At 35.8% G+C, this 15,275-nt stretch overlaps 1 protein-coding gene across 1 annotated transcript in view; it reads left to right on the top strand.

Annotated features, from left to right (window-relative positions):
• Positions 1-15,275, top strand: part of U2SURP (U2 snRNP associated SURP domain containing) — a 248,488-nt gene that overhangs the window by 67,056 nt on the left and 166,157 nt on the right. The window contains 5 exon segments of the mRNA XM_053710012.1: positions 930-962; positions 1,051-1,133; positions 6,316-6,481; positions 8,547-8,758; positions 10,757-10,800. Of these exon segments, the coding sequence (XP_053565987.1) occupies positions 930-962; positions 1,051-1,133; positions 6,316-6,481; positions 8,547-8,758; positions 10,757-10,800 (538 nt within the window).

Genomic DNA, 15,275 nt, shown 5'->3' with positions numbered 1-15,275 from the left:
TACGCTTATCAAATTTTCTTCATTCTCTTGACATCTTTATTTGAAAGGCAAGAATGTAAGTTTAGATGGCTGCCCATTTTTGGTGAACAACCAGTGCTGTCTAGAGTCTGAAAAAAAAAAGCTTAGATGCCTTCTTTTTCAAATAAAGATAGCAAGAGAACGAAGAAAAATTGATAATAGGAGTAAATTAGAAAGTTGCTTAAAATTGCATGCTTTATCTGAATCACGAAAGAAAAAAATGTGGGTTCAGTGTCCCTTTAAGGGAATTACAAAGGTGGTGAGGAACTGGGGTTAGAAAAGGTTAGTGTATGTTGTATGCATCCCTGAACAATAGTCTTTAAGGAGTACTTGAAACTTTCAAAACTAGGGTAGAGTTTCACAAAATAGGGGCCAGTCTGGAGAAGTCCTGTAGATGGGAATGTGAGGAGGTAACAAGAGTAGGAGGAGGTTGTGAGCAGAGTGAGGGGGTGGGACGGAGAGTATCTAGAAACAAGGCCTGAAATATAGGAGGGAGCAGTGCAATTGAGGACCTTATGTCAGCAGCTAGGGAAACCAGAGGGGTTGGAGTTTCAGTAGTCAATGCTGTAGACGTGCATTTGTGACATTCAGGAGGAAATTAATGCCAAAGGTGGCAGCCGCAAGCAGCATTCTGCAATTTTTGGAGCCTGGTGTTTTTTTTTTTTTTTCTTGTGAAAGTGCAACACACTAAGATCTGTGCAAATCCAGATCTTAGTGTTGCGCTTTCACAAAAATAAATTGAACTACGTTTTACTGAATGCTATTGCGGACGCCATCTTTCAGCATTTGTTTGCTCCAGAATGTCATGAATGCACATGCCTAGTAGCCATATGTTCCTAGATGAAACCATTTCTCCCTCCTTTTTTTTTTCTTTTCTTTTAAATATAATTTTATTTTTTCTCCATTTGCAGTGGACACTCCATCCAGACGGAACAGATCTTCTGGTTGTAACAATTTTACTTCATCAACCAATTTGCCATTTTTAACTTTCTAGGCATGAATAACTTATCTTTAATTTACTTTCCGTTTCAGCCCTTGATGATTATGCTCCTGGGTCTCATGATGTTGGTGATCCTAGCACAACTAATTTATATCTTGGGAACATTAATCCTCAGGTAACAAATGAAAATTTAGATTAAAAAGAAACCACGTCACTACTTTTATGGTTAAAAAATAAAAATAAAAAAATTTGTATGCTTGGAGAGGGGGTGAAATGGTAATGGATGTGTACTTCTTGTTGAACAGTTTTTCTATATTCTGTGGGGAAAGTCCATGAGTTATCACGTGTGTATTCCCTCCTAACCACTAGGAGGCAAAAGATACCCTAACTCACCAGAGCTTTAAATTACCACTTCCCATGATCCTCAGTAATTTTATTTTTCACGTCACTCCTCATCAGAGGCAAAAGGGAAGTGCAGATTAACTTGTCTTTAAGAGGGGTCCTCTAACCGATCTGAGGACCAGTTCCTACTCCCATTAACCTGTCGCTCAGAGGGGTAGACAAGGTGTTATCAGCCATGCAGTGAAGTTTTTTTTCCTCAGTGAGTTATGTCACAGGTTTCCCAGATTAAAGGGACAGTCAACACAAGAATTGTTGTTGTTTAAAAAGATAATGCTTTTACTACCCATTCCCCAGCTTTGAACAAAAAACATGGTTATATTAACATACTTTGACCTTTAAAACTCTAAATTTCTCTCTGTTCTTAAAGACAGCCCCGTGACCACATGCTTTTGTATTTGCTTTTCACATCAGTGGTGAGCCATAACATTGTGCCGACGCCTGTGGATTCTAACACAGCACTAATTGGCTTAAATGCAAGTCAATAGAAAGTCATGTGATCAGGGGGCATTCAGAAGATGCTTAGAAACAAGGTAATCACAGAGGTAAAAAGTGTGTTAATATAACCATTTCCTGTGCAAAACTGGGGAATGGGTAATAAAGGGATTATCTATCTTTTTAAAACAATAAAACATTTTTAGTTGACTGTCCCTTTTTAAATGTGGATATGTCCACCAATCCTCTTGTCCAGATTGAGCTGTTCCTTGTCCTCCCAGGGTGAAATGTGGATGTGTCCACCAATGCCCTGGTTTGTGGATGCTGTAAATGATTACAAATTCTTGCCTAGGATGGGCTTGTCTACTGGAAGCAAGTTGCCCCTGCTGAGGTAAGCACAGTGGATGAAGGTGCTATTTGTATGAGCATGTACACATACTTCACATAGTTTGGGGATTATATATTATACACCATACATGTTCTATTAGCACTTTACATTACTTTCGGACACTTTAAAAAACAAAAAACAAAAAAAATGTATTTTTAATGTTACTGTTGCTTTTATATTTAGCGTGGTCGGCTTAGAGCATTTAGAATTCACTTTGGCGCTATGCTTCTTATTTTAGTTGTATTTATTTTTTTTCTTCACTTGCGCTGAATTTCTCCTTGCAATATTTTAGATGGAGTTTCATTCATCAGTTTGGAATTAAGATGCGCTATAACTTTAATTTTTAATATAGATATGGAATTCTATCTTTTAAAACAATAAAATGCTGGAGTATACTGTCCCTTTAAATGTTGACCATGAGGATCTGTCTCAGAGGATTTTGTTAGATCACAGGACAAGACAGTCTTTAAAGGGACAGTATACACCATTTTTCATTTAACTGCATGTAATAGACATTTACTATAAAGAAGAATATCCACAGATACTGATATAAAAATCCCGTAATTATTAAACCCTTTTTAAAAACCTAGCTAGCTGTGGCTCTCAATTTAGCACTGATGTTAAGGTAGGGACACCCAAAAAAGGGTCAAGAACAACACCCCTCCCCCCCCCCCCCCCCTCTGCATATGACAAAAGACCCATTATACACACAGAAGCACTCTGAAGTCTGTATACTTCAGTATACACCTAAAACTTTTGGACTTGGTTAGGTGTCTGAAAATCGGCACAATGTTATTAAAAATTGGCTAAACTATACATTTTTACAACCTCCCCCAGTTTGTGCTAATATAAATGGGTAATCTACAAAACATTTATGTAAAGAAAAATCTAGTGTACAATATCCCTCTTAACTAGGTGGCAGATTCCACCATTCGTAGGTTCAGGGTTCCTCCTTTCTTTGGCCAGTGTGGGTAAGTAAGTTTTCCATAAATATTTTAGCGTGTGCGTTTTTTTCAGAGAACTACGCATTGAACCAACCTCGGACAAGAATCTTTTCGGCGATTCCAGTCAGTTCTTGAGTTCCTACTGGAGGGTCTGGATAAGTGTTTGTTAGCTAGTCCCTGAAGGGTCAGATTTTGGTTCCTTCTGTTTTGTTTTATAAGAAAATTGCTAATGTTCTTGATTTTAAGACCTTTGTTAAAGCACTGGTCAGAATTAAACCAGTTATTCGTCCAGTTGCTACTCCTTTGAATCCTAATCTGGTTTTGATGATTTTTGAAACAACTCCTTGTGAGCCAGAGTGGATTGGACCTTCAGCTCTTATCCTGAAAGTTTCTTTTTCTTCCAACTGTTGTCATGCAATCCACACTTTCCTGATTTTTCATCAGGATAGGCTGTTTTTTCACACTATATATCTGTTTTGCTAAGGTAGTATCTACAGATACTATTTATTAGGAAATAGTGGTTCCTTTTTGTCCAGCTCTTAATTCTAAGTAGTGTCATCTTCACAATTTGGATGTTAGAGTTCTCAAATATTATGTGGAAGCAAAAAAAGATTTCAGACTTTTTTTTTTTTTTTTTTTTTTTTTTTTTTTTTTTTTTATCCTTTTGTTCATTTTTTCTGGTACTCGCAAAGGTCACAAAGCTACGGCTGTGCCTTTAGCTGTTTCAGGCCACCCCCCACCCCCGATCACATTACTATTCGTTCTACTAGAGTATTTGCTACATCTTGAGCCTTTCATAATAAGGCTTCTAGTGAGGAAATTTGCAGGGCAGCTACTTTTGGTTGTGTTTTTTTTTTTTTTTTTTTTTTTTTTTTTTTTTTTTTTTAAATCACTTCTGAAGCTGCTTATGGCTGGAAAGTTTTGCCTTACCTGTAACATCCTGCCTTCACTGTGTGTCTACTCCTTATTTCATGGGGATCTTGTGGACTTCACTGCTTTGGTATATGTGATGACTCATGGACTCTCACACGTTGGCAGCAGTACTGTTTTTTTTTCCACTACTTATGCCCTGCTTTCTTTCTTGCTTTTCTATTTTGTTCATCTGCTTGAGTAAATGTATGACTTAGGTTCATAAGAAGTGGAAGGGATTTACAGCTCTAGTGTGTTGGGGTGTCTCTTGCCTTGTAGTGGTCAAGAAGAGAATTCCCACAAGTGATAACTTCATTTCTTTCATGATAGTGAGTGTCCTAAGTGTACATGAAAAATAATTTATGCTTACCCGATAACTCGTGAATGTGAAAAAGGCATTTGAAGGAATGTGCAAAACACAATATTGTTTTACTTTATTTGAACATCGGGAAAAGAAGCAAAATGTACCATACCTGCATATTTGACAAACTTTTAACTTTTTGACCTGCTACAAATCTACTTCAAGCATTCTTAAAGGAATAGTCTAGTTAAAAATAAACTTTCATGATTCAGATAGAGCATGCAGTTTTAAGCAACTTTCTAATTTACTCCTATTTTTCTTCATTCTCTTGGTATCTTTATTTTAAAAAGCAGGAATGTAAACATAGGAGCGTGTCCATTTTTGGTTCAGCACCTGGGTAGTGCTTGCTGATTGGATGGCTAAATTTAGACACCAATCAGCAAGATCTACCTACCTAGGTGTTGAACCAAAAATGGGCTGGCTTCTAAGCTTAAATTCCTCCTTTTTAAAATAAAGAAACCAAGAGAATGAAGAAAATTGATAATGGGACTAAATTAGAAAGTTGTCTAAAATTGCATGCTCTATCTGAATCATGAGTTGCATTTTGACTATACTATCCCTTTAACTTGGCACCCCAATAACTTTTATTATATTCTAATTGTTGTATTCTATAAAATACTGCTATCTATGTAGTATATGTAGGTAATGTTACTCAATCATAGTTTATAAAATGAGCAATTTGATATGGTTCACTGTTTACATCAAAATATGTCTTGACGCCTGTTTCGTTATGCCATTAATGTTAAGGGCTTCTGCTGGCATCTTAAAGTTTCGAATATACATTTTAAATTCTTCTTACACCGGTTTTTAATTCTAAGTTCTGTTGTTCATATGCACTGTGTGCTCTTGCTTTATGCACCATTAAGCCTCTTCATATGCTTCATGTTTGGTATAGTGGGTATGTAAACGATGCTCAACTCAGAACTGAAAATCGGGTAGAAGACGTGTGTTTTGTTTTTTTTGTTTTTTTTTACACTTATATGTGAAACTTTTTTGTATTTCTGACACATTAACTGTGCTGTTCAAAAACACGGGTCTTTATAATCTTGACTTGGTGATGATAAAAGCCTGCAAAAAATGTATCTCTACAATCGTGAAGACTTAGTTTATAGAAATGCAGGAGTTCAATTTTTTAAAACCACGCGGTGATGATAGGATTGTGTTTATATTTCCCTAAACGATGTCAGGCAATAATACAGAAATTAGACATGATTGAGAGGTTAAAATTAAACTTCCATGATTCAGACAGGGTATGCAGTTTTAAACAATTTTCCAATTTACTTCTGTTATCAAATTTTGCTTCTTAGTATCCTCAATTGGACAGCATACCTAGGTACTAGGCTCATGAGCAGCAATGCACTGCTGGTAGCTAGCTGTCAATTGGTGCCTACACATGCTTTTTACCATTGGCTCATCTGATTTGTTCGTTTGGCTTCTAGTAGTGCGTTGTTGCTACTGAGACTATTCCTCAGCAAAGGATACTAAGAGAACAAAGTAAAGTTTTGTAATAGAAGTAAATTTGAAAGTTTGTTTAAATTTGAATGCTTTATCTGAATCTTTAAAGATTTTATTCATGATCTTACTGTGCCTTTCAAAGGCTTGAATACCTGCTCTGTTGTGGACCCACGCATTAAGAGGATATTATAATGAAAACATGTTCTAAGTTGTTAAAGTAGAGCTTCATAAATTGCTTTAAAATCTAGGAGCCAGGCCAAAAAATAGAGGTATACACAAACACTCTACATATTTGCTGTCAAGGGAAGTTACAGAGGGAGTTTTGCTAAAATTATAACTTTTTTGGAGATACTTGGAACATTGGGATGATGGCCCATTTTTTCTTTTGGGAGGATTTTGAGAAAAAATAACCTTAAATGATTGAAATACAACTATTTCAGAGGTTTCTTCACCATTTTATCATTAGATGAACGAAGAAATGCTTTGTCATGAATTTGGACGTTTTGGGCCATTGGCCAGTGTAAAGATTATGTGGCCCCGAACAGATGAAGAAAGAGCCAGAGAGAGAAACTGTGGCTTTGTAGCTTTCATGAACAGGCGAGATGCAGAAAGAGCTTTAAAAAATCTGAATGGTAAGCAAACCCTTCTGTTAAATAGTGAAAATAAATGTGCAGGCGTTTAGCGATGATCTATTAACCCAGGAAGACCTTTTCAAAATGTATTTGTGTTGTTTGTCCACAGTTAGGCTCATGCAGAATTTCAAATTACCAGTAGTTTTTTTTTTTTTTTTTTTTTTGACAAATGTTGTTTCCTTTCATTTTCCTGTCCCCTGTATCATATGACAGCCATCAGCCAATCAGACTAATGTATATGCTGTGAACTCTTACACGTGCTAAGTAGGAGCTGGTGCCTTAAAGTGTTCAGTTTGATAATGTAAGAATTTTTTTACATGCTCTGTCTGCATTGTGAAAGTTTAATTTTAACTTGTGTCCTCTTAAAGGGACATTATACACCAATTTTCATTTTACTGCATGTAATAGACACTACTATATAGAATAATGCACAGCTACAGTTTAGCTCTGTTGAAAATGTTAGCTGGAACACCCACTGCAGGTGGTTCTATAGCAAAAAAACAGACACCTACAAAAACAGGAGATCATCATCAGTATTCTCTGAAAACTTTGGGGCTTGGTTAGGAGTCTGAAAACCAGCAGAATGTTATTTAAAAATAAGCAAACTATACTTCTTGATTTAAAAAAACAAAACAACAAAATGAATAGGCTATATAAAGGGATCATCTACAAAACATTTATGCAAAGAAAAATCTAGTGTATAATGTCCCTTTAAGGATTTCTTGTCTTCTGGACAGTTGACTTAAAGGACCAGTAAGCACAGTAGGTTTGCATAATCAACAAATGCATGATAACAAGACAATACCTTAGCATTTACTCTGAATTTCAAATGAGTACTATATTTTTTTTCTAACAAATTTCAAAGTTTTGAATATTTCCACTCCCCCTGTACCATGTGATGGCAATCAGCCAATCACAAATGCATACACGTACCATGTGACAGCAATCAGCCAATAACAAATGCATATACGTATAGTCTGAATTCTTGCACATGCTCAGTAGGAGCTGGTGACAAAGTGTAAATATAAAAGACTGCACTATTTTTTTTTTTTAAATGGAAGTAAATTGGAAAGTTTGTTTAAATGTACATGCTGTATCTGAATCATGAAAATTTAATTTGACTGGGGTGTCCCTTTAAAGGGACATAAAACAAGTTGGGATACAGACGAAATATGTACTTTAATTACTTTACCTGCAAATTTATTCTCAGTGCCTCACCATTAACCCTTTTTAGTTTCTGAATTGTAAAGCTCTAACTCCCCCCCCCCACACACACACACACATATTTCCTTCTACGGCTGTATCTATTGTTATTTTGGTAGAATGCAAAAATGCATAGGGATTATCTGATGGCGCGTGCATAGAAGCTGTGAACTCAGTTGAAATATAATGCCTGTGTCTAAACACTGATAAGGGTGGGTGCAGTTAGCTATGTGATTCATTTTGCTTAGTTTTGAAAATTATTTTAGAATATTTGCCAGCAATTTTCAAACAATTTTTTTTTTTTTAATGCAAACTATTTTTAATTAGCCCTTTTAGGACATGCACAGATCTCAACCTGTTTTATGTCCCTTTAAGTTCTTTGCAAATATGGTTGTTAATTTTGTAGTGTGTTTATGTTCAACGCTGGCAGTAAGAAGATTTTAAATAAGGCCAAGCATCATAAAATCTGTTTAATTTTGCTACCAGCATTTTTAAGTATCTTAATGGTTCCCCAATCTAGTGGCCCAACCATAGGTAACCACTGACAGGCCAATTATTAAAGAAACCTGTTTTACGAATGGACAGGTTTAACAATCTTGCTAGGAGTATCTGTTTGGGCTTTAGATGTGTACGGTAGAAAATAATTACTTTTAGTTACAATATTTACTTTAAATTGACATGTAACAGAATGTTTTTCATTATACAGACAGAGCATACAATTTAGACAACTTTTAAAATTTACTTCTATTATCAAAATTACTGCATTCTCTATCCTTTGTTGAAGTAGGCTGTGTATACCCAAGGTAAATTGTACAAAAATGTGCAGCCATGCAGACTAATTACATGTGTTTTATGTCTACAGGGAAAATGGTTATGTCTTTTGAAATGAAGCTGGGGTGGGGCAAAGCTGTACCTATTCCTCCACACCCAATATATATTCCCCCGTCCATGATGGAACACACTCTACCACCCCCTCCTTCTGGCCTTCCTTTTAATGCTCAGCCTAGAGAGAGATTGAAGAATCCTAACGCTCCTATGTTATCTCCTCCCCAAAATAAGGAGGAATTTGAGAAGGTAATTAAAAATAAAGCATAATGGTTTTTAATCTGTGGTGTGTAAATAAATTTCAGCTATATACTTATTTAGCTAGGGATGCTAGCTTTGCTTTTTTCCCACTACTACATAAGAATTTAGTATGCTATATCTAATTTAAATTCTGGCACTGCTGTTTCTAAGGGCCTTTTATAAGTGATCATATAACCTATTCACATTCTAAATAATGTCTAGTATAATATAGAATGTCAGTTGTAGGCATTATGCAGCTAGATTTTACAGCATAGTAAAATGTTATTTTTAATTTGGTGGTAATTCAGTTGCTTGTAAGTTTAGGAAAATAAGCAGATAAGAATCAGTGTCAGTTTGGAGGAAAGTTTTACAATAGTTGGTTAAGAAGAATACTTCACTCTGTAGTGGATTAAAATGCAAAACCTCAGATTTGTTTCATCTGAACAAAAAATGACTAACTCCTGCCTTGACATTTTCACTTAATGAAAATCTCAATTTAGACATTGACCTCATATTTTTGTCATGTTTTTCATTTACATATATTAAAGAATTTTAATTTGATATTGAAAATAGGAAATTAATGTTTATGCTCAGTTGATTAATGATTCATCGATAAGAACAAATCTCTGTTCTGTCGGTGGCAGATGCCTGTCCACAAGCATAAAAATGCATTAATCAGCATAGATTTTTTGTTTTTAATGCATATAAAAATTACTTAAAGGGACAGTGTCTAGTCAAAATTAAACTTTCATGATTCAGAAAGGACATGCAAATTTCCAATTTGCTTTGTTCTTTTGGTTTTCTTTGTTGAAAGCTAAACCTAAGTATGATCATATGCTAATTTATAAGCCTTTGAAGGCAACCTCTTATCTTAGTGGATTTTGACATTTTTTCAGTTAGACACTACTAGTTCATGTGTGCTACAAAGATAAACATTGTCCTCAATCCCGAGGAGTTGCTTATGAATCGGCACTGATTGGCTAAGGCTTTAAAAAGCACTGAGATAAGGGGACAGGCTGCAGAGGCTTAGATACAAGGTAATGACAGAGGTAAAAAGTACATTAATATAACGTGTTGGTTATGCAAAACTGGGTAATGGGTATTGAAGGGATTTATCTATATTTTTAAACAATAACATTTATGGCGTAAACCAGTGATTTGCAACTTTTTTTTTTTTGCCGTGGCACACTTTTACATTAAAAAAAATCCTGTGGCACACCACCATCCCAAAATTTTACAAAATCGCACATTGTAGCTAGCTTTTCTTTCAAAATCCTGCAAATTGCCAAAACCAGCTACTGATTTGCAGCATTTTAATGAAATTCTAAGTTATAGAATTTGCTTCTTGGCCTCTCTAAGGAACATGGGACAAGCACACAATAAAAGGTGTCTAATTTGTTTAAACAATGGTTACATCATTGGTTTAACACATTTCTACTGATAAGTATTGCATCATAGACCCTGATGTACTCCATTTTTCATCTTGAATTCATCTGCTTTAAGCATGAACATTAATAACCACAAAAATGTTGTAGGTTGATATCTAAATATACTACTAAAAACTAAAGTAATCAGCGTACAGTTTTTTTTTTATTCTTTTTAACCAACTATTGTATTTTTTTTTCTTTGGTTAATATGCCTATTTTTCTTGAGAAATAGAAATGTTATCCTGTTTTTAAAAAAATAAAATGCTTTAGGATTTAGCCTGGGGCACCCTAGTAGGAATATTTAATCACCTATGCTATGATTTTCAGTGTAGTACCTAATTGGTGCCTTAATGTGCATTATGCCAGTATTGTTAAGATAGTACCCACATTTTTAGGAACATTAAAATGTTCAATTAATCTCATTTTGTATTATGTAAATTTAGTATGTCTTACCAAACGTGCCTGCAAACTTATGCTAGATGTGTAGTATTTAATGCATATGTGTATATATTTTTGCTTGTTATTTGTTAACATTACTCACATATTCTATGTTTATTATCTGATGTGACTTCATATACAGACTCTGTCGCAAGCCATAGTCAAAGTGGTTATCCCAACAGAAAGGTACATTTTTTTTCTTTATTATTACTATATGAATATAGAAAATATCCCCTTCGGCATTGCAAAAAAAAAGTGTTCTTGAGGAGGTGGTTGCGGCTTCACTGAGCAACAGTATAATATACGTGTTAGAGCTTTTCTGATTAATAGTGTGAAGTAAAACAAATTTTTTCTTTCATGATTCAGGTAGAGAATACAATTTTAAACAACATTCCAATTTACTACTATCTAATTTGCTTAAAGGGACACTGAACCCAAATTTTCTTTTGTGATTCAGATAGAACATGCAATTTTAAGCAACTTTCTTATTTACTCCTATTAATTTTTCTTCTCTTGCTATCTTTATTTGAACAAGAAGGCATCTAAGCTTTTTTCTTGGCTCAGTACTCTGGACAGTACTTTTTTTATTGGTGGATGAATTTATCCACCAATCAGCAAAAACCCAGGTTGTTCACCAAAAATGGGCCTGCATCTAAACTTACATTCTTGCATTTCAAATAAGGATAGCAAGAGAATGAAGAAAATTTGATAATAGGAATAAATTAGAAAGTTGCTTAAAATGTCATGCTCTATCTGAATCACGAAAGAAAAAATGTGTTCAGTGTCCCTTTAATTCTTTAGATATCTTTTGTTGAAGAAATAGCAATGCACATTGGTGAGCCAATCGCACAAGACATCTATGTGCAGCAACCAATCAGCACCTACTGATCCTATCTAGATATGCTTTTCAGGAAATGATATCAAGAGAATTAAGCAAATTAGATAATAAAAGTGAATGAGAAAGTTGTTTAAAATGACATGCTCTTTCTAAATCACGAAAGAAAAATGTGTTTCATGTCCCTTTTAATTATGGTTAATTGGCTATTAATAAAGGTTAATTTTAAAGCAAAAAAAGGTCTTCAAGGGACACTAAACACTTTTTTTTTTCTTTTAATGATTCAGATAGAACATGCAACTTTCTAATTTACTCCTATAATCCAATTTTTCTTTGTTCTCTTGCTATCTTTATTTAAAAGGCATGCATGTGATGCATAGGAGCTGGCCCATTTTTGGTTGAGAACCTTAGTTATGCTTATTGGTGGGTAAATGTCAGCCTCCAATAAGCAAGAGCTATCCATGCTGCTGAACCTAAAATGGACCAGCTGCTAAGATTTACATTCATGATCATCAAATAAAGATAGCAGGAGAACAAAGCAAAATTTATAATAGGAGTAAATTAGAAAGTTGCTTAAAATTGCATGAAAGAAAAAAAGAATGGGTTCAGTGTCCCTTTAAAGTGCTACAGCTTAAAGGAATAGTCAATTCAAAATTAAACTTTCATGATTCAGATAGAGCATGCAATTTTAATCAAACTTACTCCTATTATCAATTTTTCTTCTCTTGGTATCTTTATTTGAAAAAGCAAGAATGTAAGCATAGGAGCCGGCCCATTTTAGGTTCAGCACCTGGGTAGCACTTTCTGATTGGTGTCTAAATGTAGCCACCTATCAGCAAGCGCTACCCATGTACTGAACCAAAAATGGGCCGGCTCCTAAACTTACATTCAAATCAAGATAGCAAGCGAACAAAGAAAAATTGATAATAGGGATAAATTAGAAAGTTGCTTAAAATTACATGCTTTATCTGAATCATACGTTTAATTTTGACTAGACTATTCCTTTTAACTACAAAGGCTAGATATTTTTCTTCATTATTAAAAAAAAACGTTCACTTGCGCACACATTGATTCCCTTTTAACTCACTGTCAAAGTGCTCTGCAGTGTCAGTGTATTGAATACTTTAGGCAATTGACTGAGTTTCTAGTATTTTGCAAATAGTTTTTTATTTTTTTTTGATGGGGGGGGTCACAATATTAACAATTGCATATTTTTCAAGTTGATATCTAATAGACTTGATATTGCAGTATTACTGTTTTAACTGAGAACATTTACATGGAAGGGACATAGTACAGTTAGAGTATTCTCTTGCTCAGTCAAGCTCAAATCTTTTCCTCAAGATGGTAAACACGACCATTGCTTAATAAATTAATCAGACATAAATCTCAAATTCCATTTGACCTTTGACATTGGCCTTGGTGAGCAACACCACAGCTGAACTGTCTGCGGCAGCGGGGGACCAGGAAAACATCAAGGGATGGATTGGGAAAGTATTTTGACCTGACATTGGTACGATCGGCTCCAATAAATGTGGTTGTTATAATTTTTAAAGAAAATGCATTAATTGTCACCAAAATATATCTTTATTTTTAAATGGATGCACTATTAATTATCATCCATTTGTACTACACTGTATTTCTGCTTAAAAGTAAAGGCCCCCAAAATTTTAGTTTATTTTATTGATAAAATTTGTTTCTCTTGTAAGATGTATCGAGTCCACGGATTCATTCTTTACTTGTGGGATATTCTCCTTCCCAACAGGAAGTGGCAAAAAGAGCACACAGCAGAGCTGTCCATATAGCTCCCCCTCTAGCTCCACCCCCCCAGTCATTCTCTTTGCTGGCTCTAAGCAATCGGAAGGGTAAAGTGAATGTGGTGTTAGAATTGTAGTTTTTATTTTCTACAAGCAAGAGTTTATTTTAAATGGTACCGGTGTGTACTATTTACTCTCTAGCTGAAAGTAGATGAAGATTTCTGCAGGGAGGAAGATGATTTTATCAGGTTGTAACTAAAATCCACTGCTGTTTCCACACAGGACTGAGGAGTACAGGAGAACTTCAGTTGGGGGGAACGGTTTGCAGGTTAGGCTGCAATAAGGTATGTTCAGTCATTTATTTCTAGACAAGACTGTGATAATGCTAGAAAAGACTGTTAATATCCCCATGAGGGAAGGGTAAGCTGTATTCAGAGACTAAGTATGGAATTTCAAGCTTACATAACAGGGGCTAGTTTATGCTGGTTGACACTACTTCAGGGCAAACGGTTTTTATTGAAAATATCGTTTTTTGAGACACTTTGAAGGTTCCTTTGGGTTTCTTTCAGGGGTTGTTATCCACATGGCTATTACTAAAACACTTGGCAGTGTTTCTTTAGGCCTCACAAGCACCGGAGTGAGGTGGGAGGGGCCTAATTCTTTAGGCCTCAGATGCGCAGTTATTTTGACTAGAAGTTCAGGCTGTTTTCACATGGAGGGTCCTGCTGCAGTTTGAGGGCCTATAAGAAGCTTTTTCCCCACAAATCTGGTTCCCAAGGGCAGGTAGGGCCACAGCAGAGCTGTGGCAAGGTGCTGTAGCTTCCTTAACAGTTTTCTTTTTTTTTTTTGGCTTCTGTCGATCCGGTTTGGGCATTAAGGGGTTAATTGTTTATATTGCTAGTGGTACAATCTTACTAATGCTTTAGGTACATAGTGAGAAAATGCAGCAAACTTTTCGAAATTTTTACAGTGTTTTGCAAAATTGTGTGCCCTTTTGATCTCTTAAAGGCACAGTATCGTTTTTTTTTTTTCAAAGTTGATTAAAGTGATTTCCAAGCCTGTTTGTATTACTACTAGTCTGTTAAACATGTCTGACACCAAGGAAAATCCTTGTTCAATGTGTTTAGAAGCCATGGTGGAACCCCCTCTCAGAATGTGTCCCACTTGTACTGATATGTCTATACACTTTAAAGAACCTATTGTTGTACTTAAAAATGTGGCCCAAGATGATTCTCAGACAGAAGGTAACGAGGTTAGCACGTCAACCTCTCCCCAAGTGTCACAACCAGTAACGCCCGCTCAAGCAACGCCTAGCATCTCTAGTGCGTCTAACTCTTTTACCTTGCAAAACTTGGCGGCAGTTATGAATAATACCCTCTCGGGGTTCTTATCTAAACTGCCTGTGTTACCAGCAAAGCGTGATAGCTCGGTTTTAAGAACAGATAATGAGCATTCTGACGCTTTAGTAGCCGTATCCGATATACCCTCACAACACTCTGAAGTGGGAGCGAGGGATGTGCTGTCTGAGGGAGAAATTTCCGATTCAGGAAAGGTTTCTCCTCAGACAGATTCAGATACGTTGGCTTTTAAATTTAAACTAGAACACCTCCGCTTATTGCTCAGGGAGGTATTAGTTACTCTGGATGACTGCGACCCTATGGTGGTTCCAGAGAAATTGTGTAAAATGGACAAGTACCTAGAAGTTCCTGTTTACACGGATGTGTTTCCGGTCCCTAAGAGGATTGCGGATATCGTTACTAGGGAGTGGGATAGACCAGGTATTCCCTTTGTTCCCCATATCTAACCCCATGCGGGACTCGTGGCAGACCCTCCCTAAGGTGGAGGGGGCTGTTTCTTCACTTGCTAAACGCACAACTATACCAATTGAAGACAGTTGTGCTTTTAAAGACTCTATGGATAAAAAATTAGAGGTTTTACTTAAGAAAATTTTTGTTCAACAAGGTTTTCTTCTCCAACCTATTGCGTGCATTGTTCCTGTAACCACTGCAGCTGCTTTCTGGTTCGAGGCGCTGGAAGATGCGCTCCAGACGGAGACCTCATATGAGGACATT

This window comes from Bombina bombina, chromosome 4 (genome assembly GCF_027579735.1).
Source record: "Bombina bombina isolate aBomBom1 chromosome 4, aBomBom1.pri, whole genome shotgun sequence".
NCBI classification, from domain to species: domain Eukaryota; kingdom Metazoa; phylum Chordata; class Amphibia; order Anura; family Bombinatoridae; genus Bombina; species Bombina bombina.
Note: the sequence above shows the minus strand (reverse complement) of the source record. Positions and strands in the feature narration are given on the sequence as shown.